The 27746-nt window shown below is 40.1% G+C and overlaps 1 protein-coding gene across 6 annotated transcripts in view; it reads left to right on the top strand.

Annotated features, from left to right (window-relative positions):
- The window catches only part of AGPS (alkylglycerone phosphate synthase), a 136035-nt gene extending 110027 nt beyond the window's left edge, over positions 1-26008 (top strand). For all 6 annotated transcript variants that reach the window (XM_073305967.2, XM_078847975.1, XM_073305978.2 and 3 more), the window contains 3 exons: positions 6426-6525; positions 7114-7171; positions 23077-26008. In XM_073305967.2, the coding sequence (XP_073162068.1) occupies positions 6426-6525; positions 7114-7171; positions 23077-23198 (280 nt within the window). In that variant the 3' untranslated portion in view covers positions 23199-26008. The remainder of the gene's footprint in view (positions 1-6425; positions 6526-7113; positions 7172-23076) is intronic.
- The last annotated feature ends 1738 nt before the right edge of the window (positions 26009-27746 follow it).

Genomic DNA, 27746 nt, shown 5'->3' on the forward strand with positions numbered 1-27746 from the left:
CCTGAGAATATCAAGGGGCTGAAATAAAGGGCTATGTTGTGTAGCACTCTGATAGCCGTATCAACCATCTCTCTATAGTTATCATGGACAATTCATAACTGTTAGTTCCCATGGAATATGACAAAGGAATGCAACGCTCACGTCGTTAGACTTGTTTTTTTCAACCGTTTTTATTAAACTTTCAACTGAGCTAATTAAAATGGGTTTGTCTGTGGGAGTATTGTCTTCAGTAGGGTTCCCAGAGGTACTAATGTTGATTCCACTGACCTTCTGTTAGCACAGGTGATTTTTTTGTAAATGTTCTCAGTTCAGACAGCCTCCAGTATTTACCTGTAAGTGGATGTTTAAAAAGCAAGATTGTTTCTCAGTTTTTTATATAGCCACTCTTTTGCACCTTGTGACTTACATATACAGGAATCTGTGTTTTTACCGTATTCTTACAGCCCTGATTTCAGTAACTAGATAATAAGTTAATTACATTCCATCAATCATGGGCTGGGCCCAATGTTCATGAGATATGATGGCTTTTGGGAAAATAAGTTGAGAAACTAGTTAATTGTCTTTGCATCTTTTCCTAGGTATGCCAAGTGTGAATCTACAATCATGAATTGAAAAGCTGAAATGAAAATTGACTTAAGCACAGATTGTGCTTACTGCCCCAGTAGCCAGGTTAAGAGGGATAGTTAGTGCAGAAGCAAGTACAATTGAAGGGGGGGAATCATTGCAGTCCTCTTGTCACTTCCCAATTTTGCTGAAAATATTGCAGAGTTGATTGTTCTGTGATACCAGAAGTGTCATTGTAACCCATTGTCTTGATGTCGCGCATTGCATCCTGCAAAATGTTCAGCAAACTAGAAAGAGCCAAGAGGATTTGTGAGGGTTCCTCACCACTCCCTGAATTTAATTTAGCTTCTGTGCTGAAAGTCTCAAAACTTACACATTTCTTGTGGTCATGTAAAGTAAAGATGTAATTAACCACATTGCACTCAGTTTTATAGTAAACACACTAGGTCTTAAATTTTGAAAAAAGGATGGAAGAGGTTGACCAAGTTAGCTTGAATCTGGACAACTGGTAGCAAAACATCAAATGTATTAGTTAGTTAATTTAGTAGAAAATGGCATTATCCCATTTCTGACTTGCATTCTAGACTTTTCCTAAGATAATGAGACCTAGTATTGTCTTCATGTAGAGCAGACAACAAACTTTATGCTTTAACCCTATACCCTTCACGTTTTCTTGTCACCAGTGCATCCTTGTTAACTTGGTATATCCTTTGTAAACAGTAGTAATAATTATTGCCTGTATTGGGTATTCTAGCTACATCTTAAAAACCAGCTTAGCCTGTCCCCTTGCCTTTACTTTCATTTTAACCACCCAAAGCTGCTCCACATCTGGTGGTTCAATATTAACAAAGATCCTCAGTTCTGATTCTGTTAATCATAACTTGTCCTATATGATTTTTAAGTTTTAGAATGTATTTTTTTATTATCCTAGAGTCCATCCAGAGTTGTGATACTGCAGTCATCTTTATCTACTGCTGTTGAGCTCCTGTCAGTCTCTTATTCAAATCCTTTTACTGACTTCCTTTTGCCTTACATTCAAGGCATTCAGATTAAGCCAAGGTGATAAACTGGGCATAATAACCTAGATAGAGAGAAGCTTTATTGATGTGCTCAGTTCCCCCCAAATCTTTCTCACTTCTTCCTGACATGGCCAAACGTTCCTCCAAGCATCATTACCCTACTTTTCTACTGCTGCCCTTATGCTTAGAATATGCTTGCTTATGCCTATTCTAGGATACCATTCAGTATCTCTTCATGCCAGTCCCTCCATAATACAATCCTTTTACAAGGCATCTACAACGGTAACCCATCAGAGAAACTTAGTTATACATCTGCATCACCTGGAGAGTGGGCCTTCCAATTCCTGTCATTAATGACTCTTAATTGTATTGTCCAGTTTAAACTATGACCTCCTTGGGGCTGAGACCATGACCACCTTTGTCCAACATTAAACACTTAGTCTATGTCAACACTTGCGAGTGAACACAGTTACTTGTCCATGAACAGTTCGAGTGTGTACCCCGTACCTGCAGTGAGTGTTCACGTATGCTGAGCTGAGCATGGATATATGCTGTGCACTGGCGTAGTCCTTCATCCACACTACACCTTTTCATTACATGATGTTGGTGGTACACAACATTTTGGGGCAGTATCCCAGAATCTTGTGCATCACAAGAAACACTCTCTAGAAAGTGCCTTTCTGCATGTTGCTGGAACTGTATGCTGCCATCACACGTTTGATGATGTCAGCTCCCTGTCATCTCTCCCTTCTGCCAAACTGCATTGGAGACATGGAGCACGTCCATAATGAGGATGATCTGCTCATGCTATCACTTGCTGGACAAATATTCATGCAGCGCAGTACCAGATACCGGATGGAATTGGTGTGGAGAGATTTCAGATGGTGCAAATCGCTGGCCCGAAGGGGGAATGAAAATCCACTTGGATCCCTTGGAACAGGTGTTTTGGATGCCAGGACCACAACAGTATGCCCAGGGTGGACTGCTGCTTCTTGTCCTGGAAAATCATCTTGGAAACCTGGCATGACAACCATAGTTGCAGAATTTGGAATGAGGAAGCAGACGTTAATCAAGTTCTGCAAAGAGCTTGCACCAACGCTCCAGTGCTAGACCACTCATTTTCAGAAACCCATACCGGTACAGAAGTGGGTGGTTATTACCCTTTGGAAGCTGCCAAGACCCAACAGCTGCCAGTCAGTTGCAATCCAGCTCAGGGTTGGAAAGCCAACTGTCAGGGTGGTGGTTGTACAGATTTGTGAGGTTATCAATACTGAGATCTACCAACAGGTGGTTACCATAACCGAAGACCCTGAAATGATAGCAGAATTTCAGAGGATGCCGGAGCCATCAACGGAACACACATCCCTATGCTTAAGCCACTGAAAGGGGCCAATGAATACATGAACTGCAATGGTTACCATTCACTTGTTCTTCAGGGCTTAGTGGACCACAGGGTTTGGTTCATGATGCCAGGGTGCTCAAGAGGTTGGAGGTTGGCGGGTGGAAGAAAGGACTTTATTCCCCCAAGATGACATAACTGTGGCGGGGACCCTGCATGTTCTCTCCTGCCAGAGTTTGTGAAGCCTTACCCCAACATTGCCAAACCACATAAAAGGGAATTCAACTACACAATGGTGGTTGACTGCATTTGGTGTCTGAAATCCCATTGACAATGCCACCTTCCCATCTGGATGCCAGTGTGGCTAATGCAAATCAGATTAAAATGGTGTGCAGTGCTTTGTATAGTTCATGTGAGGTTAAAGGGGAATACTTCCACAGCAAGTGTGCACAGGACAGAACTACTTCCCCAAGCTTGTACATGCAACTTGATCCCGTTTAGGCATTGTTAAAGTAATTTTTTAAAAATCTAAAGTTTTGGGAGGGAATTTACATATTCCTTCCTCACAATGTTTTCTGGCAGTGTTGCTCACAGCACTTATCAAGTGCTATGCATTAGCACTCCAATGGTAATGGTCGGGTGGAGTGGGGGTCGTAAAAGCACCGTCAGTGTCAGATATCTTCAGTATTGTTTTACTTTTGTTTCCTTCCTCTGTATTGTCACTTATTAACAAAGTCATAAAGATATTTCAGTTAAATTAGCCTCTGTTTTTCTTTGGACGGCAACAGTTATTTCATGGCTTACTTCATTGTCAAGAACCCCCTTTTTTTTTTAAAATCAGCAAATTCATAAGTAGTGGGAGGAATGGGTTTATGGGACAGATAAAATTGTTTGCATTTCCATGGCATCAGACTTTTCCTACTCCATCCCAAACCTCTAGGGAGTATCACATTGATCATACTCAGGAAACAAGGTGCACACAAGTGAAATGCACAGTAACTTTTATTTACATATATTGAACCTAGAATCTAAAATTTTAACAGGAAAAACTGAACAAAAAAAATTCCCACCAGGGAAATGGGCAAACATTAAAGTCTGTGGAAATGTCTCCTCTCCATTCCCTTGCCCTGAGAGAGGGAATGGCTGTGGATTATTGTGCAGGGGGACAAACGGAATGTCTTCTGCATGGGGTTTGGGAGTTGAGCTCAAGCTGAACTACAGGGACAGGATGAGGCTCTTCCCCAGAGCATGGAGAAGGGAGGGGTTCCCCTGCAAGTGGTGGTGGCAGAGCATATTGTGCCTGGTGTTGAGCATGCTCCTCCCTGGCAGTGGGGAGGAGTGAAGGGGATCCAGGGCCTCAGCAGCAACTTGGCCAGCTGCTGAAGGAAGAGAAGTGGGAGGTGGTGGTGGTGCCTGCTCTGAAAGAGGAATAGCAGAGAGCATTCTGCCACCAGTTGGACTAAGTGAGTGCATGATCCCCTTCCCTTTTTGCATGCTTCCATTGCCTGTGTTGTCTGTCCGTTTGCAGGAATGGCTCATCCTTCCTCAGAGCCCAGTCCTCCCTTGTCCTAAGGAAGTCCAACTGCTCTATGTCCCAGGAGTGCATGAAGGATCTCAGGCTCCTGTATCAGAGTGGGACATAGAAATAGTGGTTAAAACTGTACAGTGTAAGCTTTTCCCTTATGCCTTCTCATCCATCTGTTTGGCAGAGGTGGCAAAGGTAGTTTTAATAGATCCAGATTCTTCCCAATAAAAATATAAAAATTTGCCTTCTCCAGCCTCCATGAAACCTCCCAGTAGAGGGGAATGTTTCTGCTGGTACTTGTGAAGTCATAGAGGACAGTGTACACTGAACATGCAGTGTTCAGCACCCAGATGTGCTCTAAAGACCACGTGGCAGCTTTTGGAACATGCTCCATGATCACTGGTGCTAATCAGTACAGTTCAAAGGAGAATTGAAAGTGCTCAATGCACGCTGCTAGTACCTCTGGCAACAGTGAGTCAGAGACCTTTTATAATTTTGGGTGAGGGTCAGGCATCCAAGCGATCAATGCATTGTGGAAATGGGCCTGGAAGGCTATCAATAACTGTGACCTGCTGTGCGCTCCTTGCCCCCGTCTATGCTGCACTGTACAACAGGAACAAAGCCATGCCACAGTGGAGGCATGTACATACCCACACCCCTCATGAATGCTAGCTTTCTCACATTAGACTGTCCCTCAGGAAGTGCTTCAGGACGGTAGGGGGGGTAATGGCACAACAACACACATGTAACCATGTACACTTGCATTGTAGACACACCATCATAGTGCTTCTGCGTTTTTTAAAAATGGGCATGAATTAATATTTGCAATGAATGCCTGAGAAGTGGTTACAAGACCAAATGAAACACTTAAATAGTCTGTCTCTTCTGTTGCAAGATTCCTTCCATTTGGCTTGAAAAATATTTGTTCTAGATTAGACTTGATTTATGTCTTATGGTTTAAGAAGTATTTCCTCTGCATTAGTGTCATGCTTGCTATAATATAGTTTGTTGGAACTTTATCTGGCTTACATATTTGATTAATTAAGAGTCTCTTCTTTTCAATTAAAGATTCTTGACCTAGGGGGACATTAAATCCTCCTTAACCAGAGCCATATCCTTGATCTTTGACATACTTGTCAGTTAAGTGCTTTCCTAATTTGTACATTAGATGAATACCATGAGTTAGGTGGAGATGCAGTATAAACTACATGTTTGTTGACCATTCATTCATTACCGAGAATGTGATATTTCAATTATGCCCTTCATTCAATTTTGTGGAAAGTATGTGCTCTTCTTGAGTCTATAGATTTTGTCCGTTTTGGATCTAGCAGTGTCCACTTACTATGTTTTTCCTAAGTGCATAAACCCTAATGTCACTAGATGAATTTCACTTGCTAGTTGATGCATAGAGTTATCTGTCCTGAAGAAAAGGAAATGAAACCTTACTCTTCAGGCTACAAACTTGTTTCTAGCACATGGATTTTTATTAGTGTCTTCTGCTTACAATAAAAATTGGCATTCCATATTTGATGCTTGTGTACCAACATAATGCCATCACCAACTAGGAACCTAATAAGTCGTCTTATTGTTATATAAGAACTGCTGCAAGTGCTGTGAAAATGCCAAAATTAAGCATTGTAAAGGATTTATTTCTCAACAGAAATTTTTGGTAGTTTTGGTTTTAAAAAAAAGGGAGGGGAGAGGAAATTAAATGTAATTAGAAATAGTGGTTAAAACTGTACAGTGTAAGCTTTTCCCTTATGCCTTCTCATCCATCTGTTTGGCAGAGGTGGCAAAGGTAGTTTTAATAGATCCAGATTCTTCCCAATAAAAATATAAAAATGAGACAAAGCATTGTTCAATAATTAGCATAGGAATTAGTGAGATCTAGAGTAATATTGTGAATCAGCTAATATTAAACGCTGGGTTGCTTATACGACAGTGTTGTACTACTTACAACGCATTTTTTCTTCAACAGGGTGACACAGACTTACGACGCAGGTGCATGTGTCTATTTCTATTTTGCCTTTAACTACAGGGGAATTAGTGACCCTATACGTGTCTATGAACAAATTGAGGTAATGTACATATGTACAACTTCATTTTTTATCTTAAGTGTTAAATCCAATTTGAATAAGAGGATTAGCAGAGTGTATTATGGCTCTGATAATTGGCTCCTTGGCTTCTCATGCAGGGAGGCACTATGATCTTACTTCGCACTGTTTGCAAGGCACCTTCCTAGCCTTGGAGTTTTCTTCCCATCTATTAGTATTCCTGTTCCCTACTACCAGATAATATGTCTGCCTGCTCTATCAGTAAAATTGCATTCCAGTTGCTGAGCTGTAGAGAATAATACAAAGACTCTAAAATCTTGTCTAGACTTGGAAATTTATCATAATATAGCTCAGTTTTTCTCCAGAATAGCTATTCCAGAATATGTAAAATAAATTCCAGAATAACTATATTGTATAAACCCCATTTGGATATTCTTAGTCTGGAATACAAGTGCCTTTTTCCAGTTAGGGGAAAAGTGGATTAAGTTTAATCAGGAAAAGACACTCTTATGTGTACCGTATATTAATAATTAGTATACAATACTTGTCAGAATCATATAATGTACCAAACTTTGCATTTAACTAACGTTTTTAATGTTTCCTTCAATTTAGACAGCTGCTAGAGAGGAAATCCTTGCCAATGGAGGAAGTCTGTCACATCACCATGGAGGTATTGTTTCTAGTTCTCAATGTTTATCTATTTTATTATAAACCATACAAAATATTTTCTGGATAGTTTTTATTTTTTAACTTGGAAGAATTTTTCAGGGACATTACTTGAAATTATCCCACAAAATCCTCCTTGTAGGCCATACCCTGCTCCTTTATAAGAGTTCCACGGGAAACCTGGCTGGTCTTGGCTGCCTTGCTGCTGGACCATGGTGCTACACATTTTACATGCAGTACATTCTTGGGAACCCAGAACATTTGATAAGAGATTTCCCATATGATTGAGAATAACATTCATATTTGACTGGCCCGTATTTTTGTAAGTGGCTTATGCTGATCAAGCACACGTAAAGATTTTTAGGTTCATGTACATAGAATCTCAAAATAAAGTAGTAAGATTATAATTTGTTTTTCTTGAAAGCTATTACAAAACCTCTTGCTTTTGTTATCTACATTAATGCTGTTGAGTCCTAAATCCCCCTAGAATATTTGTCGATGGTGGCAAATTTACTGGCAGACCTTTTTATGGCTAGAACAGTTATGATTATAGTGTAGAAAATATTTTCTGCTTTGGGTATATAGTATATTGTAACAGTGAAAGAAAATGAGGCTTAGGTTATAGGTTCAAGTGATTGCACATGTCCATTCCAATGTAGGTGTGTGCAGACCTAGAGCACAATCGCCGGAAGTTTTTCCCTCGGTGGTATCCATCAGGTCTGGTGCTCTCTAGTGCTCAGCGACACTATAAAGGGGCCAGCTGACCCCACATTGCTTCAGTTCCTTCTTACTGCCTGTGATGGTTGATGGAACTGTTCCCCTTGCTCTGTGCAGGCATCCTGTTTTCTTGGCCCCAACTATAACTTTCTGTGGTCTCTAATGTGTCAGTGCTAGGCTAGGGAGCTCACCTGTGGCCTTTGGTCTCAGGATCAATGGCTCCATGTCTAGTTGGCAGCCGGTATCAAGTGGAGTGCCCAAAGGGTCGGTCCTGGGGCCGGTTTTGTTCAATATCTTCATAAATGATCTGGAGGATGGTGTGGATTGCGCACTCAGCAAATTTGCGGATGATACTAAACTGGGAGGACTGGTAGATACGCTGGAGGGGAGGGATAGGATACAGAAGGACCTAGACAAATTGGAGGATTGGGCCAAAAGAAATCTGATGAGGTTCAATAAGGATAAGTGCAGGGTCCTGCACTTAGGACGGAAGAACCCAATGCACAGCTACAGACTAGGGACCGAATGGCTAGGCAGCAGTTCTGCGGAAAAGGACCTAGGGGTGACAGTGGACGAGAAGCTGGATATGAGTCAGCAGTGTGCCCTTGTTGCCAAGAAGGCCAATGGCATTTTGGGATGTATAAGTAGGGGCATAGCGAGCAGATCGAGGGACGTGATCGTTCCCCTCTATTCGACATTGGTGAGGCCTCATCTGGAGTACTGTGTCCAGTTTTGGGCCCCACACTTCAAGAAGGATGTGGATAAATTGGAGAGAGTCCAGCGAAGGGCAACAAAAATGATTAGGGGACTGGAACACATGAGTTATGAGGAGAGGCTGAGGGAGCTGGGATTGTTTAGCCTGCAGAAGAGAAGAATGAGGGGGGATTTGATAGCTGCTTTCAACTACCTGAAAGGGGGTTCCAAAGAGGATGGCTCTAGACTGTTCTCAATGGTAGCAGATGACAGAACGAGGAGTAATGGTCTCAAGTTGCAGTGGGGGAGGTTTAGATTGGATATTAGGAAAAACTTTTTCACTAAGAGGGTGGTGAAACACTGGAATGCGTTACCTAGGGAGGTGGTAGAATCTCCTTCCTTAGAGGTTTTTAAGGTCAGGCTTGACAAAGTCCTGGCTGGGATGATTTAACTGGGAATTGGTCCTGCTTCGAGCAGGGGGTTGGACTAGATGACCTTCTGGGGTCCCTTCCAACCCTGATATTCTATGATTCTATGATCAGGTAAGGTGAGCTATTACCAGCAGGAGAGCGGGGGATAGGGGGGGAACCTTTTGTAGTGATAATCAAGGTGGGCCATTTCCAGCAGTTGTCAAGAACGTATGAGGAACGGTGGTGTGGGAATAAACATGGGGAAATAATTTTACTTTGTGTAATGACCCATCCACTCCCAGTCTTTATTCAAGCCTAGGTTAATTGTATCCAGTTTGCAAATTAATTCCAATTCAGCAGTCTCTCATTGGAGTCTGTTTTTGAAGTTTTTTGGTTGAAGAATTGCCACTTTTAGGTCTGTAATCAAGTGACCAAAGAGATTGAAGTGTTCTCCAACTGATTTTTGAATGTTATAATTCTTGACGTCTGATTTGTGTCCATCTCACAGACAACAGGACAGCCATGTTCTATATCAACAAACAGGGAGGGGCTTGTTTCCCCGCACACCAAGTCAAGAGGTAGTTTGGCTGTGGGAATTTTGCATAGCCTATTTCATTTTGAGGCTTCCTTCCTACCAGGAGCACAGAACAAGCTGGCGGAGCGCCTCAGCAGGTCTTCGATCATCACAAGTGGTCACTTCTGCTGGATATCATGAAGGACACTTTCTAGTAGTGGGGACTTGCCTAGTAGACTGTTTGACCTGGTACAACAGGAAGTATCATCAGTTATGCTTGCTGCAAGGTAACAGCCTGGGGTTGCTTACAGCTGCCTTCCTTCTTTTGTGGAAGGGTCACCTGTACTATGTGTTCTGTCCTATTCCGGTCATATATAAGGTCCTGCTAAAGATCAAATGAGACTGAGTATGGGTCAGCCTGATAGCCCAGCATGGCCCCACCAGCATTGGTTTGCCACCCTGCTAGATCTCTCTATGGCAACCCACTTCCTCTGCACCTGATCTCTCAGGACCATGGTGATCTCCACCTAAACCTTGTCTCCCTTGACCTGGTGGCCTGAAAGCTTCATGGCTGAAACCAGGAGCATGGGCCTGGTCAGAGCAGATTTGACAGATCCTCTTAGGTAGTAGGAAACCCTATACCAGGGCTGCTTACCCCACTAAATGGAAGTGATTCTCCCTCTGGTCTTCCCAGCCAGGCGGTCTTGCCAACAGTTTCGTCACTGCAGCTTATTCTGGACTACCTACTATACCTGAAACAGCTTGGTTTGAATATCTCCTCAATCAAGGTTTCAGAGTAGCAGCCGTGTTAGTCTGTATCCGCAAAAAGAAAAGGAGTACTTGTGGCACCTCAGAGACTAACAGGTTCACCTGACAGCAAAATTGGCTTTTCACCCTCATGTTTCGCCCTTTGTGTTCTCACATGAGATGTCTGTGTTTCTTTAAGGGGCCTAGAGAGGATGTACCCCCAAGTAAGAGAGCCCATCCATCCTTGGACCTCAATCTGGTCTTATTAAAGCTTATGGGCCCACCATTTGAGCTGATAGCATCATGTTTCTTGCTATCTCTCTGCTGGAAAGTGGCTGCCTTACTGGCCATCACTTCCACTAGGAGAGATTCCAGAGATCTGGGCTCCCACTTCAGAACCGCCATACACTCTTTTCCTTAGAGATAAGGTACAGTTGCGTCCTCACCGCACATTCCTCCTGAAAGTGGTTTCTCAGTTCCATAACGATCAAGCTATCGTCTTGTCCGTTTTCTATCAGAAGCCACATGCAAACAGGAAAGAGTAAGAGCCTCACTCATTGGATGTTAAATATATGCTAGCATTCTACATAGAAAGGACCAAACTGTTCTGGAAGTCCATCCAGCTATTTGTAGCAGTAGCAGACAGGATGAAAGGTTTTCCCCTGTCTGTTCAAAGAATTTCCTCATAGATCACATCAAGTATTTTCACATGTTGTGAACTAGCGGGTGTTCCACCCTCACCTAGCCCAGCTGCTCACTCCACGAGGGTACAGGCATCCTCAATGACATTTCTGGCACAGATTCCTATTCAGGACACTTACAAAGCTGCAACTTGATCATAGGTGCACGCAATCTCTTCTCATTATGCTATTGCCCAGCAGGCCAGGGATGATGCCAGATTTAGTCGAGCTGTGTTGCGGTCAAGCATGTCTGTGAACTCTGAGCCCATTTATTTAACTGGTTGGGAGCCACCTACATTGGAATGGACATGTCCAATCACTTGAAGAAAAAATGGTTACTAACCTTCCATAACTGTTCTTCGAGATGTTGCACATGTCCATTCCAAGACCTGCCCTTGTTACCCCTCTTATCGGAGTTGGCCAAAAAGAAGGAACTGAATGGGCCTGGGGTTGGCCAGCCCCTTTATAACGGCATTACCAGTGTGTGGCACCAGAGGGCACCAGAGCTGACGCAACAGATACCACCGAGGGAAAATTCTCTGACTATGCTCAGGGCACAAACACAGCTATATTGGAATGGGCATGTGCAACATATCTCAAAGAACAGCAGTTATGGAAGGCTAGTAACCATTTTTTCTAGGTATAATAAGATCTTAAAACCTGCTCAACTTGTATCTTTATATAATAATTCTTCTGCTTAACAGGACTCTTATTTATTAAGAGCACTTAAACTGTTTCAAACATTTAATGTTGTTTGGCGTTCTACTTATTGGTGGAACTAATAGTGCCCCCTATTATTAAGATTGCCCAATATTTCCCAACCTAATAGACCCTGTATTCAGTTGGTTATAATTTTGCCAAATTTTAATCATTTGGGTTGAAATTTTCTGGGCTGGCATCTTCTTCAAGCTAAAGGCTTTTGAGGTTTTTTCTTTTTTTAACAATTCAGCCAAATGGTTAAGACACTTAAGAACAAGGGTAGAAAAAAATATTTTGCCAGTGTTAAATTCTGGAGACTTTTACTTTGAAATTCTCTAATGCCCACATACTTTGATACAGGGATTTGAAACTTGGCAGGGGGTTGTCCTTTGTGTCATAGATGTGCCTTTTGGTATCTTCATAAAACACCTCCCAAATTTGCTGAAGTTACAAGCCTTAGAAATCTCAGTTTGTGGATGCTTAGTAGAGATTTCTTCGATTTTATTTGCTAAAGTCTCCAAAGATTCTATCCTTGGTGAGCATTTTTGAGCCTCTCACAGCTCTTAATGCTGACCAGACTGCATATGCACTATCCCCATGGAGCGACTGAGCATGTTTTATTCCCTCCCACCTGCTGCCTGTGACTGGACTGTGCACGTGCCATTCCCATAGTGCAACCTGGCACGCTCCAGCCCAGGGCTACAAGAGCAAAGCTGGATTTTTGTCTGTAATGACTACTCTCAACTGCTCCAGGCTGGGATGAGGCTGGTCACCAGATCTTAGAGCAGGGAGTCTCTCCTGTGTTCTCAGTGACCTTCCCCTGCTGGTGCCCAGGCAGCGTGGAGGAGGAAGCAATCTGATTTTGAATGCAGGGGGACAAGAGCCTGGCCGGTAGGAGGGAAAAGAGTAGCCTGGAACTGGACATGGGGGGAAAGGACTGAGACTGGAACTGAGAGCTGGGGTGGGGAGGAGGAAAACTCAGACTGGGAGCCTGTGAAGGAAACAATAGAAGCATGGGATTGGGGTCGACAGTGAGATTGAATGAGGGGCTAAGGGGAGAGAGCAAGACTGGGTCTGGCTGGACCAGGAGGCTGGGCTGAGAAGCAGCATGGGGAGAGAGGGGAGACACCTGAGAAGGTGCAGGGAGAGAATCAGAGATTGGCTGGGCAAAATTACTAGAACAAAGAACCATGGGGAAGGGAAGATTGAGATTGGATGAAGAGCCCAGTGAAGGAGACAAGTACTGGAAGAAGAGACTGATCAGATGAGGAGCTGAAAGAGGGGAAGTGGGACTGCCTGGGCAAGGAGAGTGGATGTGGGAAGAATGATACTGAGAATTGGAGAGGATTGGGACTTTGACAGTGAGGCGCTGGAGGGAGACAGACTGATTGGGTAAGCAAGCTGGGGTAGCAAGGAGAATGGGAGTGGGGCAAGGAGCCAAGCTTGGGGAAGAGGGACAGGGCATAAGGGGTCAAGCCTGTGGGGAAACACAAGTCTGCACACAAGTGCACAATCTCCCAGTGTCCCAAGAGCTTGGAATGAAACCCAAAATTGAGTCTTGCCATTCCTCTGCTGTCAGCAAAAATCACTGAAACCACTGACAAAGTATGTCTCATCTCCCTCTAGTGCTGGTCCAACAGAGGATGACAACTCACTACTGATATCAGTTACTCCGTTAGTTCAAGTGTCAGAGGTCTGTTCTGTGGTTCTAAAGGTTCCACCCCGCTGATGAACCATATGCGTGTCAATTTGATGCCACATGATGGAATTTTGTTTTTACAATTTACTTTTTTAAACTTCTAGGAGATTATACACAAACAATGTTGAAAGAACATTATTAAGGTTGCAAAGTCAAGCACTGAAAAGTTTGGAAATGCCAGAATTAAGGTCACCTGTACAACTTTAATTTGGACCCCATATGCTTATGCATTATGATGTGCATAGACTATGCAGACTGTCGGTCCTTCATCAGTTGAAACTGAGCCTATAACAACAAGTCTTCCAGTCTTCTCTCACTCTGGCCATCTTTTGCCATGCTTGTCCATATCTCCTTGTTAGGAAATCATCCCACCTCTTTGGAGGCCGACTGCGTGGCCATTTTTGTTCTCGCAGATACCACTCGGATATAGCTGCGGTCCATCTGTTGTCGCTGAGTTGGGCCACATGTCCCGCGCACCGCATTTTGCTGAGCCTACTTTCAACAACAACGTCTCGCACTCCAGACTGCTGCCTAATTATTTCATTGGGGATGTGATCACGGAGCGAAATGCCCAAAAATGTTCGTTCCATCGCTCTCTGTGTAACAGACAGTTGATGTTCAATCTTTGTCAGCGACCATGTTTCGCTGCCATATAACATCCCTGGAAGCACGGTAGAGTTAAAAAGATTCACACAAGTTGTTTCTCTGATCTTTCCTTGGAGGATGTCCTTGATGTCATTGAGTGCGCACCATCCCACTTTTTTTTCTGTGTGACAGTTCGCCTTTCTGATTGTGGCACATGTTGATTTCCTGGCCCAAATAAATGTATTTATCAACCTCTTGGATCTGCTCTCCTCCAAGAGTTATTTGGGTTCTTGGCAGAACATCTGATCTCATGTATTTCGTTTTTGACTTGTTCATTTTTAATCCGACTTGACTGCTTTTCGCGTTCAGTTCTTTAAGCATTCTCTCAAGCTGGGCTGTATTTTCGGCTATCAGCACTATATCATTTGGAAACCTGAGATGGTTTAGCCGCTCGCCATTGATATTAATCCCTCCTTTCAAGTCTGCTCGTCGAAAAACCAATTCACGACAGGCTGCGAATAATTTTGGTGAAACTGTATCTCCTTGTTTCACACCTTTCTTGAGCTTCAATCACGGCGTTAGTCTCTAAACTGTTGAACGCCTTCTCGTAGTCCACGAAGGCAATGCACAAAGGGAACTTGTATTCCCTTGAATGCTCTAATAGTTGGTTTAGAATGAAGATGTGGTCTATCGCGCTGTAATTCCTTCGGAAGCCAGCCTGCTCTCTAGGTTGCTGTTCATCCAGGTTTTGCGACAGTTGATTTGTTGTTGTTTTACTGAACAACTTACAGATATGCAAAAGCATGCAGATCAGGTGATAGTTCTTTAGATTTTCTGTAGTTCTGTAGATTTTGATGTAGTCCTTAAAATTACACGATCCCATTATTTTTTCCACAAGATCCCTGCCTCATTCACTGCACAGGATGGACCTGCTCTGGGGATGAATTAGGGTTGTGAATTAGGAGGCTGTTGTCTAAAGGACCCCCTACCTCATCTCTTCAGAAGCTAGAAGATGTGTAGAAAATGAGGCACGGGATAGCAGGAAGAGGACCGTTTCATGGTTAAGGTAGTTGAATGCTGCCCTAGAGAAATGGATTCTCTCTCTGCCTTTGCCACTGAGTTCTTAAGTGATCTTAGGTAAGTCACTTCACAGGAAACCTTAATTCTGGCATCTCCTAAACTTTTGAGTGCTTGACTTTGCAATCTTAATGTTCTTTTAACAGTCTTTTTTTGTGGAATTTTATATATTTCTGGTAAAGATGAAAAACTGAATTCAATAGACATTGGGAATGGACAAATCCTTTATTTGCTACATGAGAAACATCCATATAAAATCTTTGTGTATACTTTATGTATACATGTCTCTCTCACTCAGTATGCTGATTTTGACACTTCACATCCTGAATAAGGAAATGGGGAATAATTTGTTATGGATTCTCAGTCTTTTAATGAGTTTTTAGTCTCCTTGTGAATGAAGATGCATGTCGAAGCAAAGATCCATCATGTATATGTGTAACCTGCTGACAAACCTTCCACGTGTGTAGAGTAAAGTTAATTTAGCTATGTAAACTTGATAGAAATGTGTTTCTCCCCTATGTCCGCTCTTTTTAAATTCCAAGACCACCTAGAATAGAAATGCAGTTGTTTTAAAGTTTCTAGCTCTTGATTTGAGTTCAGATTTTGAAATGAATTGTTTAATTGCATTATCTTTCCCTTCCCCTAGCTCCACTCTCTTGGGGGATTGTCAAGAAACTGAGTCAGAATGAAGAAAAGGGGAAATATAACCTAAAAGAAAACTCTTAATTTTGAAGTTGAAATTGAGCTCTTTGTGAAAATTGAAAGACATAAGGTGTGGGGGAGTGCAAAGTTGGGTTTACACCACCTTGATAGCTCCCTGATCTTTGGGAGTCACTCCAAATTCCCGTGCTAACTCCAGGGCTGCTCTAAGTTGTAGTTGATTGCCCACTGCTCCAAAGGGCGCTTTCCACAGCCTGGACACAGGAGCCCTTGGATGTGGGAAGCATGGCTGCTATAGAATGAGGGGAAACAAAGTATGGAAAAAAAACCACCTTTTTAAAAAAAAAAAAAGTGTCATTAATCTGGGACAACAAATACTGAAATGCCTTAATCATAATTGTGTGAATATTGCATGGCATCACTATTGAGCAGACTAAGGTTGTGTGAGTGGGTGCCTCAATTGTATTTCCATACCCTTGTCTGTTTGTATTTCTTTTAACTTTAACACTGACTCTGAATTTCTTGGGTTTCTAATGCTTAGTTTTGGGTTCATTACAACATCTCTGAAATGTTTTATTAATTCCTGAATTACTGATATATATTTCTCTACCTCAACTCAATTTTAAGTATTTTTGTCTTGTCAGAGGGGGGTGTATTATGTAATATATGTAATATTGTGTTTTATATAATATGCAAGATGGGATTTTTGTCTCTTGTGCTACACAGACTTACTGTTGAGAATTAGCCTAACAGTATCCATTTTATTTACTGACCTTCAGGCCTTGTCTTGACATTCTCAGCACTGCTTTTGAGTTCTTGTGTGGGGAAAGGGAGAATATTGATGCAATTTCTCTTAGTGTTTGTCCTGTAATTGTGATTAATAACGGTTGCTTTCCCTATCTGGAAACAGACAGGCTGGTTTGTCTGCCTACAATCATGTTGTGATAAATGGAGCTATTTTAACTCTGGTTTTGTGTATCAAAGAAAACAGATGTAGTCTGGGACTTGAGGCTATAGGAAATATAAAGCCTGCTTAACTCAATCCTCATAGTGCTTGTTGTAATGGAAGAACTGGTCAGGTTATAAAACAAGTTTATACTAAAAATCTTTATAGCTATAACTTGTGTATGGACCCAAATCACACAGTCAACCACTTGCAGTGAAAATTCAAATCTTGATAAACTCAAGTTATAAAAAGTAATGTTACAAATATTTTAATTTAAGTTTAAAACAAAGCCCAAGACAATGTTTCCTTCCGCAACCAGTGTGAGCAAAACAAAACAAAAAAAAATCATTTTTATTTTACTTAAAATATGCCTATCTCTAGAATAAGAAATATCTCCAAGTGGAGAGAAATTCTTAATGGACTAAGTGTGAGACACCACACTGCTGAACTGAAGTAGGAATTTGAGGTAGGGAGGCTGTTCCAAAGAGTGCCTCCTTTTCTCTGTTGTAGAATATCATGCTTTGGACTCTGATTATCTTATTGTTGGGTACTGTAAGGCATTCCAGTAAAGGTACAGAAAAAGTCACATAAGTAACCTACAAATATTGGACTGTTCCTAGCAGATGTATGGTATACTTCACTCTGTCCTTTTTACTTTATCCAGTGGCCTACTTTTTATCTTAGTGTTCAGTGTCTTGTTTCTCTAGGATATATGTTTCATGGGAAAAATTACTCCCAGTAAGGCTAGATATTTAGGTCCCTGTAGAAACAGCATCCAGCTGCTAGGAGGAGTATGTGACAGTTGGAGAAAGCTCCTTTCTCCATGGGTCCCATATTGCTGTCCTTGCTTTCTGAGTGAGTAGGAGATCCAACACCACGCAAATGAAGAGGTGTGGCTACAGTAGGGCTACAGTGCAGTGGCATTGGGGTCCCTAGATTAACTTAAAGCAGTCCAGTGGGATGGATTTATGCCTGGCACCCACTGCTCAACCACCTGGCCTCTCTACCATAGCCTTTTCTCTGCAGTCCCACTCAGTCCCCGTCCTCACCCCTCCAGTCACACATTTTGCATCCCCAATGAGACAAAGCTCTGCCTATTCACTATACGCCAGCTGCCACATTTCACCAACACCTGCTCCTCCCCCAGTCACATATCTTCAAAGGTATTAAGGATGGTCCTGATGGGCCAGGAGAGCTGTTGTCCCTCTGTCTGGTTCCACTGGGCAACAGGGCTTGTGCTGCCTATGTAATGCACCCCTCCTTCTGCTGAAAGCAGCACAAAGGAGAAGCTACAGCCGAGTGCTGGTAGCGCAAGGAGCACAATGTTAGGTGCCTGGTTACAACAAAATGGCATATTTCACAGTCGAAATACGGCATTTTTTGGCAGTTTGGCAAAATTCCACACATGCAGAAATGCAGAACACGTGGGGTACTGTATACAATACAGGGATCATTTCACACAGCTTTGAAAATCAGTCTCTTCTGGGTTTGGATAGAGCAGCTATTCTACATCACGAGTGTCACACTAGTGTTTTCAGGACAGGAACAGACCCATCTATTCATCCAGTTGATGCAACAGGGGGGTTTATTCTTAAGTAGGTAGAGTGAAATTGCTGAAGATCAAACGTCATGATGGCCACAGGAACAAGGATCCCTACTCCTGTTAAGTGTCAGGCCACCTCTGAAAGCCACCAGTGGTCAGGCCTCTGTTCTGTATCTCAGTTGAAATATTGTCTTATAACAGCATGCTACAGAGTTAATACAGTGCTGCATCACCAGCCCCAATTCATGCAGTACCCTGGGTTTTAACTTGGGTCTCCATTCCTTAGAGGGAACTATCTGCAAACCACCCGAATGGAGCTTGGTCCACAGTTTGAGAATCTCTGGTCTAAGAAACTTACTGTTCAGGACTCACTTCTTTAAACTACTCATTATTTTTTACTTTCATTGTTCTGCAACACCAGCTTTATCATTTACATTGTATTAAAAATGCTAAATTGTGAGCATTTCCCATTATCTTTACAGTCAGAAATTTGTCATTCCATCTGCTGCATAACACCTGGCATCTTACATCATCAAAAATGGCTATTAACAAAAGTTCTTCAGAATACATTTAATAACAGAATTGTAGGTATTAGTAAGTCAGTCAAAGGTCCTGAATAAACAGGTCTTTGACCTGAAGTTTGCCTAACCTTAGCTTTGGTGGATCACCAGAGAGCAGGTTCCCTAGGCATGGACACTCCATTGAGAGTGTCCTGCCCATCTGTCCTGGAGTGCTTCACCCCAAGCACAAAGTAAAATGATCCATAAAATCACAACTCTCATGATAAAACATGAGATAATGTCACACAAAAGTGGGTTCCAAACTATTTAGGATACCCATAGAAGAGGGGTAGGCAACCTATGGGACGCGCGCCAAAGGCGGCATGCAAGCTGATTTTCAGTGGCACTCACACTGCCTGGGTCCTGGCCACCAGTCCAGAGGGCTCTGCATTTTAATTTAATTTTAAATGAAGCTGCTTAAACATTTTAAAAATCTTATTTATTTTACATACAACAATAGTTTAGTTATATATTATAGACTTACAAAAAGAGACCTTCTGAAAACATTAAAATGTATTACTGGCATGCGAAACCTTAAATTAGAGTGAATAAATGAAGACTCGGCACACCACTTCTGAAAGGTTACTGACCCCTGCCATAGACCATAACCAACACTTTCAGCTACTCTCTTGACCAAAAGAGTTGTCAGTGCATACCATGTGGAACATCAGCATTATGTGGTAACCACTTGCCTCATTGGAGATTGGACTACTGCATTAGCTGAAGCTTCTAGGTATTTTTGAGGCAGAGTTCCAAATAGAGCACATGATGGTGATCTAGCCTTCAGGTTTCAAGAACCTGGATTACTATGTCAAGATGCATGAACAATCACAGCTGAACAAGTACTGTTGCTTGAGGCATTCTAGCAATGGATCTGATGTGATGAGAATGTGAATCATATTGGCAAAAGTTGGATATGCACTTCCAATTGATGTATGTACATCTCCCTTCCCATATTTAAAAAAAAATCCAATTCATGAAAAAATTTAATCATTTTCTTCATGCATCACTGAACAGGAAAAGACACACCTTGCCCCCTCCCAGTCACTAGTTCATTTATTAAGAAATCCTTCTGTTTTCATCCTATTTCAGTTGAAATCAGTGAAATGTCCAAATGTGTCAGTACACTGTCCATTTAGGAAGAGAATAAGTGCATATTTGCTTGGAAGTTCATTGTACTTTGGTTATTTATAACCTAGTTAAAGGGTTAGAATCCTAGGATACACTTTTAAAATTTTATACACATAGTTTATAGATCTTAACCATATTTATGAGGAAAATGCAGTATAAAGATTGCACATAGATGTATAGACCTAAATGAGCTGCATGGCAGCTTTCATCTCTTCTATAACATATAGGGATCTTAAAAATAACGTTTGTTTTCTCGCTGAATTTGTCCTGTTCCATTTTGCAAACAGTGGATCTCTTTTTCCTGTTTCTAATGGTGCTTGAAATTACATGACTGGTTTTGATTACTTATTTATGCACCAGTATAATCAATTGTTAGCACGTTTGTTGGGATTGGGCATTTGCCATTAGTTTTAAAATCTTAGTCAGTCCCATATTTTTCACCTTGGATAATTAGTCTCAAATGTCTTATGAAGGATATTATGATGTTGCATTGTGGTGAGGCAACATGATCCCACGAATAGAGTTTATTCTGATAGGACTAATAGGGAAAAGAGTAGCAGCCCCAAAGTACGACTATTGTGGTGAGATATAAAAGCATATATAAACAGCTGCTATGTAGCTAAAGATGCACATGTCAGTTCAATTTTAGTGGCTTTTAAATATAACTTTTAAAATACAGAAACCTGATATCTGGAGATTTTCCTCTATTCAGAAGTAAGCTATTGTCATTCTTAATCGTTTAGGCTCAAAAATGGATCTGTTTTTTGTTTTGGAAGGTAGTCTTTCTTTCAGATCCATGTTGTCTTGTAGTTAGTTTTTTCACAACTCTGTGTGTCTCTCTAAGCTGCTCCAGTAATTTTAAGAAGCTTAATTACTTTTTTCTCTAAAACATTTCAAGGAATCTTGTTCCTTTTTCCTGCCCTTGAAAGAATGAATATATATCTACACAGACTCTAAAAACTTCTGAGATCCAGGCCCTTGAATATTTAATATATATGAAGATGGTTAATTTCTTTAATATGTAATGGGGTATCCTGTGTAGATAAAACAAATGGAATATTCACAAGGTGGAAGCAAACTTAGTGAGATACTAAAATTAGTACTGCCTTTCTGTATGAATGACACCAGAATCTTCTACACAAGTCTTATTATTTTGTGTAGCGTTTTTCTTGAATTATATGCCCTTGTAGTTACATGTAAGATGGTAAATAGAACAATTTAAATTTGCTAAGTAAACAATTGCTTTAACTTTCCGTTTTTAACCTCTAGATAAAAAAATTAATTGCAATAGCTGACAAGACTATGTAAAACTCATTAGCCCTGGACAGCAGGAGCTCACAGCCCAATGCTACCAAGGGGTTAAAATTCTTTTATCAGATATGTTCATGGAGGACCACTGATATATCTTCTGTACAGCTTTTTTACTTTCCAGTTCACTAATCAAATGTATGTTAGATTTATTATTGTAAAAGTATAAACCATAGAAAATTTGACAAGATAGATGTGTAAATTATCACTCTGACAGAACTAATGATGCACTCCAAGCACCTTCTGTTTTCTAGCACTTGGTGAGTGACTTCATTAAATATGCAATGGCTGTTTGGTGTCTGCTCAGACGGTAGTTCAGTTCCTCATGGAATTGCATTATTACTAGAGGTGTAAAAAGAGGCAGGCATGCTAGCTGTTGGGCATCCTGCTGTGGTTCTAATGTGCTCCATCTTGTTGGAGCAGTTGTTTGCAGTCTTTTCAGGACAATTACATCCGTAACCACAGGACACATTCACTGAAACTATATTACAGATAACGGTTGAAAATGGCAATGAGCGTTCAACTCCTTGTCTCTAACTGCCAAAGTGTAGATTGCTTGAAGTGATGGTCAAGCCATATCCACCGTCTTTATAGTTTTTTATTAATTTAACTAGGCAAAAATATCACTTTGCTTAGGAGACAATAGAATTATAATGACAAGATATTATAGAGGGGGATTTCTTATGGGAAGACTATGAAATAAGACTGGCAGTTACTCTTATTGCATATGAATTTTAATATCTCTACTACACACTTAATACACATGTACAAATAGTCATTTTTACTACATTTCAGGATTGGGTTTTCAGCATGTTTTGCAATATTTTACACTGCTTTCTTTCAGTCAGCACTGTAGCTAGTTTATATTCCTTAAGGTATAAGCAAAAATATTCTGTTCTCCAGTGATGTCCCCATCATTCATTTTTCTGATGACAGTTTGATGGCTACCCTGAGAATGGGACACAAAAGATGGTTGGAATTTAGCTTCAGATACTCTTAAAGATTTCCAAGAGGCAGATACTATAGTATATCACCTCCTCCTGACAAATGGATTGTATCTTAGGCTGGCAAGCTAAATGCTATCCTGTAATGAAAGAATGTCCCCTATTTTGATTGACCTATTAAATCAGGGTTGATTACTTGGTTAATTAATAAATAACATTCCCATAAAGTGTCCATTTAAGTTAACCATTAAAATAACTTGTTTATGTGAGAGAAGTTGAGATAAATTGCTGTTTTATCCAACAAATGTAAATTTCTGTCATATATAATTTAGAAAAAACTCTACGTTAAAAAACCTCTGAAAATTAGGCTTCCACATTGTGAATTTATATTCACAACTACCGAGAATGTATTTTATGTAGAGATTTTTCTAAACTGAAACATGCCACTTTTAGGTGAGTGAATATTACATTTTATACTTTACGAGTTTTAATTTCTCCGTTAGAGATTTCCATGGGTTTTTAGGCTGATCCTATTTTAAACCTGAAGGTCACTTTTAACATATTTACTTAGTGGTTAAAACTTACTGTTTCCTGCACAGGCTAAGCAGAACAATTCTTGATATGTTTTATTTTTATTTATTTTCTCCTAACATTTTTAAATTTCTTAATAAGATGAGGATCTGGGGCTCTTTTAAAAATGTATGCAATTACCATTTCACTATTTGTAATCTGACACATGATTTCAACCTAAACTTCATCTAAATTTCATAGTTTGCAAAGAAAGTAGACAGCGTAGAACACAAGCTTCCTCTGGGAGTACACTGAGCTTAATGAGCTTGATAGTCTGGTAGGCTCAATAAATCAAATAAAGCAAAACATTTCTCATTTTTGAATAAAAGCATTTATCACACAGTGTTTATTCATTCATGGTCGTAAGATTGATTGGCTCCTAGTATCATGCCACATATTGAAGCATTTTTGTTTTTGTTTTTCCAGTGGGCAAGTTGCGAAAGCAGTGGATGAAGGAGAGTATCTCTGACGTTGGCTTGGGGATGCTTAAGTCTGTCAAAGAATATGTGGACCCCAATAACATCTTTGGAAACAGGAACCTTTTATAAAACCCTTACTATCTGAAAATTTCAAAATTACGATTTCTAGCCTCATTGTACTGTTATCCCAGTAATCAAATATAACATGGACTGAACTTCAAAAGCTAATATCTTTCTTATATTGGTTTTCCTCCAATAAAATGTAAACATTCACTATTAACATTCACAGATTTACTGACTCTACTCCTAAACCTCTCTTAAAACACAACCTGGCAGAGGCACATCAAGGTATATACCAGCTTGCAAATGCAGATATAGCATTCCAAGTTTGGTTAAGCAGTACTGCCAATGATTGTTGTTTCCATGCTGGATGAAGCCAGCTGTTCTTTATTAAAGCATCCCCTGCAAGAAGAACAAAGACTGACGTTGGTGTTGTCTACATAAACAGCTGCTCACTCAGCCTCTTGCTAGAGGAAAGTTGCTGGGAAGCACATGAGAGGTGGATTACACTAAGGGAATACTTCTGTGTGCTGAAGGGTTAAGCAAGTAGCAGTATAAATGTAGGCTTTCTGTTTAAAAGATGCAACATAGTTCTGTAGGAAGTTTGGCTTGTCGGTCTCTCTTTCAGCATTGAAAAATTTAAAATCTTTGAGAAGAACACTTAACTAAAGTGTAGCCTGAGTTGTATTTGCATTGCTGGGATAATCTTCTTTAATATGCTAGTCAGTCAGTCATAAGTTTTGTACAGAACAGCAGACATTTCTCATTGTATATTAACAGGTTTGTTACATAAAATTATTGCCTTCATGAACACTGCATTCCTAATGTGTCTAGTTTCACTTTATTTTTGTGTAGATGCAAAATAATCCTTTTTTCCCCAATAGCAAATGTTTTGGCTATTTTAAAATAAAACTTTGTCCAGCACTGTATCTTGAAACAGGTCTCAACAGTTTCAAGGTTGAAACAGTTTTATTAATCTAAAATGGAGAATATACTGTCTGAAAATGAAGTTTCCAATTTTAATTTCTTTATTGGCCTTTCTGAATTACTGGTTTACGTAACTAGGAGCTGCAAATGTAGTCCTCCATATAATCAAAAATATGGAATTTATTTTCTTAAACAATCTGTAAAACAGTATCAGTCCTGAAACAATTTTACATTAAAACCAGGATCTTAAAACAAGTGAAATTAAAATTTAAAACTGTTTGTCAATATTCATGATTCATATTTTGACATGGATTCTTTTCTTAAAGCTAATAATCCAACTTTTGATATTTAAAGTATTTAATCATATAGGGTAGTAACTCAAAATGTAAACTATCTTTACGAGGACATACTGTCTAATTAGCTAACTGCTATACAACTCTATGTGGGCAGTTTGGACACCTTTATAGAAGTAACCTTCACATGAAAAACCTAAATTTAAAATCGAGGCATTTGTGTTTTTAAACTATTTTAAAATAATTAGCTGTCAATTTTAGTAATAAAACATTAAAGATTATAATTTTATAATCTATAAATTAACAGATTATAACACCATAGTCTGACAACATAATTTAAAACTCATTTTATTTTAAATTGACCACACTCTATCATCCTATTGCTTGAAAAATACTGCATATCTAACCAAAACTTGGAAGCTATTTTATAACTAATTTAGAATATCTGAAGAATTGTCACAGATTGAAGTGTCACTAGCGGAGGTTTTGGAATTAAGAAACTTAACAGTAACAAGTAACTGGGACCAGATGGCATTCACCCAAGAATTCTGAAAGAACTCAAATGTGAAATTGCGGAACTGTTAACTATGGTTTGTAACCTCTCCTTTAAATCAGCTACTGTACCCAGTGACTGGAAGATATCTAATGTAACGCCATTGTTTAAGAAGGGCTCTAGAGGTGATTCTGGCAATTACAGACCGGTAAGTCTAACGTCAGTACCGGGCAAACTAGTTGAGATAATAGTAAAGAATAAAATTGTCAGACACATAGAACATAAATTGTTGTGCAAAAGTCAACATGGTTTCTGTAAAGGGAGATCATGTCTTACTAATCTAAGAGTTCTTTGCGGGGGGTCAACAAACATGTGGACAAGGGGGATCCAGTGGACATAGTGTACTTAGATTTCCGGAAAGCCTTTTGACGAGGTTCTTCACCAAAGGCTCTTAGTAAATTAAGCTCTCATGGGATAAGAGGGAAGATCCTTTCATGGATTGAGACCTAGTTAAAAGATGGGGAACAAAGGGTCGGAATAAATGGTAAATTTTCAGAATGGAAAGGGGTAACTAGTGGTGTTCCCCAAGGGTCCGTCCTAGGACCAATCCTATTCAACTTTTTCATAAATGATCTGGAGAAAGGGGTAAACAGTGAGGTGGCAAAGTTTGCAGATATTAAACTGCTCAAGATAGTTAAGACCAAAGCAGACTGTGAAGAACTTCAAAAAGATCTCACAAAACTAAGTGACTGGGCAACAAAATGGCAAATGAAATTTAATGTGGATAAATGTAAAGTAATGCACATTGGGAAAAAATAACCCCAACTATACATACAATATGATGGAGGCTAATTTAACTACAACTAATCAGGAGAAAGATCTTGGAGTCATCGTGGATAGTTCTCTGAAGATGTCCATGCAGCGTGCAGCAGCAGTCAAAAAGGAAAATGGGATGTTAGGAATCCTTAAAAAAGGGATAGAGAATAAGACTGAGAATATCTTGTTGCCCTTATGTAAATCCATGGTACGCCCACATCTTGAATACTGCTTACAGATGTCATCTCAAAAAAGATTTACTGGCATTAGAAAAGGTTCAGAAAAGGGCAACTAAAATGATTAGGGGTTTGGAACGGTTCCCAAATGAGGAGAGATTAAAGAGGTTAGGACTTTTCAGCTTGGAAAAGAGGAGACTAAAGGGGGATATGATAGAGGTATACAAAATCATGAGTGGTGTGGAGAAAGTGAATAAGGAAAAGTTATTTACTTGTTCCCATAATATAAGAAGTAGGGGCCACCAAATGAAATTAATGGGTAGCAGGTTTAAAACAAAGAAAAGGAAGTTCTTCACTCAGCGCACAGTCAGCCTGTGGAACTCCTTGCCTGAGGAGGTTGTGAAGGCTAGGACAACAATAGGGTTTAAAAGAGAACTTGATAAATTCATGGAGGTTAAGTCCATTAATGGCTATTAGCCAGGATGGTAAGGAATGGTGTCCCTAGCCTCTGTTTGTCAGAGGCTGGAGATGGATGGCAGGAGAGAGATCACTTGATCCTTACCTGTTAGGTTCACTCCCTTTGGGCCACCTGGCATTGGCCACTGTCGGCAGACAGGATACTGGGCTGGATGGACCTTTGATCTGACCCAGTGTGGCCATTCTTATGTTCTTAATAGCTGATTAAAAATCACCTAAAAGACCATGACTACCCAAATAGCACTTTCAAATATATGAATTCAAAAGATAACAAATTAAAACAATTCATTATGGTCTGAGTCATAAAATAGGAAGTTACTGTGGTATTTTTAATGCAGCTAGAATTTTTTTAATGTGTTTCATGACATTTTAGTTTAAAAAGTGAATCCAGCCTTCCTGTATTTTACTTTTAAAGTTTTGGCCCATGGAGTTCATGTTTCAGCAGCACCGAAAAATTTGCAATCATAGTTAGTGTTAGAAAGCTCTGACTTCCAGCACTATATGGGTAAGTGTTCCTTATTCAACATGTACAGCATGTACTTTTCAACAAGGTGAATCTGTAATCTTTCTTTTTTATGCTGAGGATTTCTCAATTTTGCATACTGTGCAAATGGTGGTTACATGTCTACTGCTGGAATCCTGCTGACTACTAGTATCACTCTGCTAGAAGTCAGTAAATATGTGCCTCAATATACACAGCATGTCTAACTATGAAGAATCAGATTTATGAATGAATGGATACATGAAAACCATTTTCTTTTTGGAATATGACAACACAAGTAGAATTACAGTAAGAAGGACTGGGTTTCCTTATGGCAGTTTTACTCAATATGAGCAAGTTGTGCTGTCTCCAAAGTCTTGTTGGCTCATTTGATTTAAAGTACTATCTGGCACTACAAATGCTACGGTTTCCCCTCCCAGTGTTACCTTCCTAACCATGTTTCCCCATCCTTTATATGTTAATGGAAGTTGTACAGGTAAATCTCTTCTCATGCAGTCGTCTATGCAGCCATAAATCTGTGATTATAACCGGATGTGAAGTTGATATCACAAAGTAAAAATTTACATCAGTTAGTCTTGTCTTGTGTAATAAAGTGAAATAACTTGGAGCTCCTACATGCAGTAATAGCAGTGGACAGGCCTGAGAAAATGGTAAATCGCAAATTAATATGAACAAATTCTAATTAGTACACTTCTTACAGCCATTTTGCTTAGTTTCTTCTTAATTTTCTTTTCTTAAACAGTGTCTTATGGATTGTTCAAAGCCTAATTTAAAACCCTGCATCTGTAAAATATACATAACTCTAGTAGTTCAAAAAGTGAGAGATTCAGCGTTTCAGTACTTTTTGAAAATCAGCATACCAAATAAAAAGTGTTGGTTATATTCTTGTAACACGTCTACTGGAGACAAAAGTACAAAAAGGAAGCACAACCA

The sequence above is a fragment of the Lepidochelys kempii genome, chromosome 11, assembly GCF_965140285.1.
Source record: "Lepidochelys kempii isolate rLepKem1 chromosome 11, rLepKem1.hap1, whole genome shotgun sequence".
Taxonomy (NCBI): Eukaryota; Metazoa; Chordata; order Testudines; family Cheloniidae; genus Lepidochelys; species Lepidochelys kempii.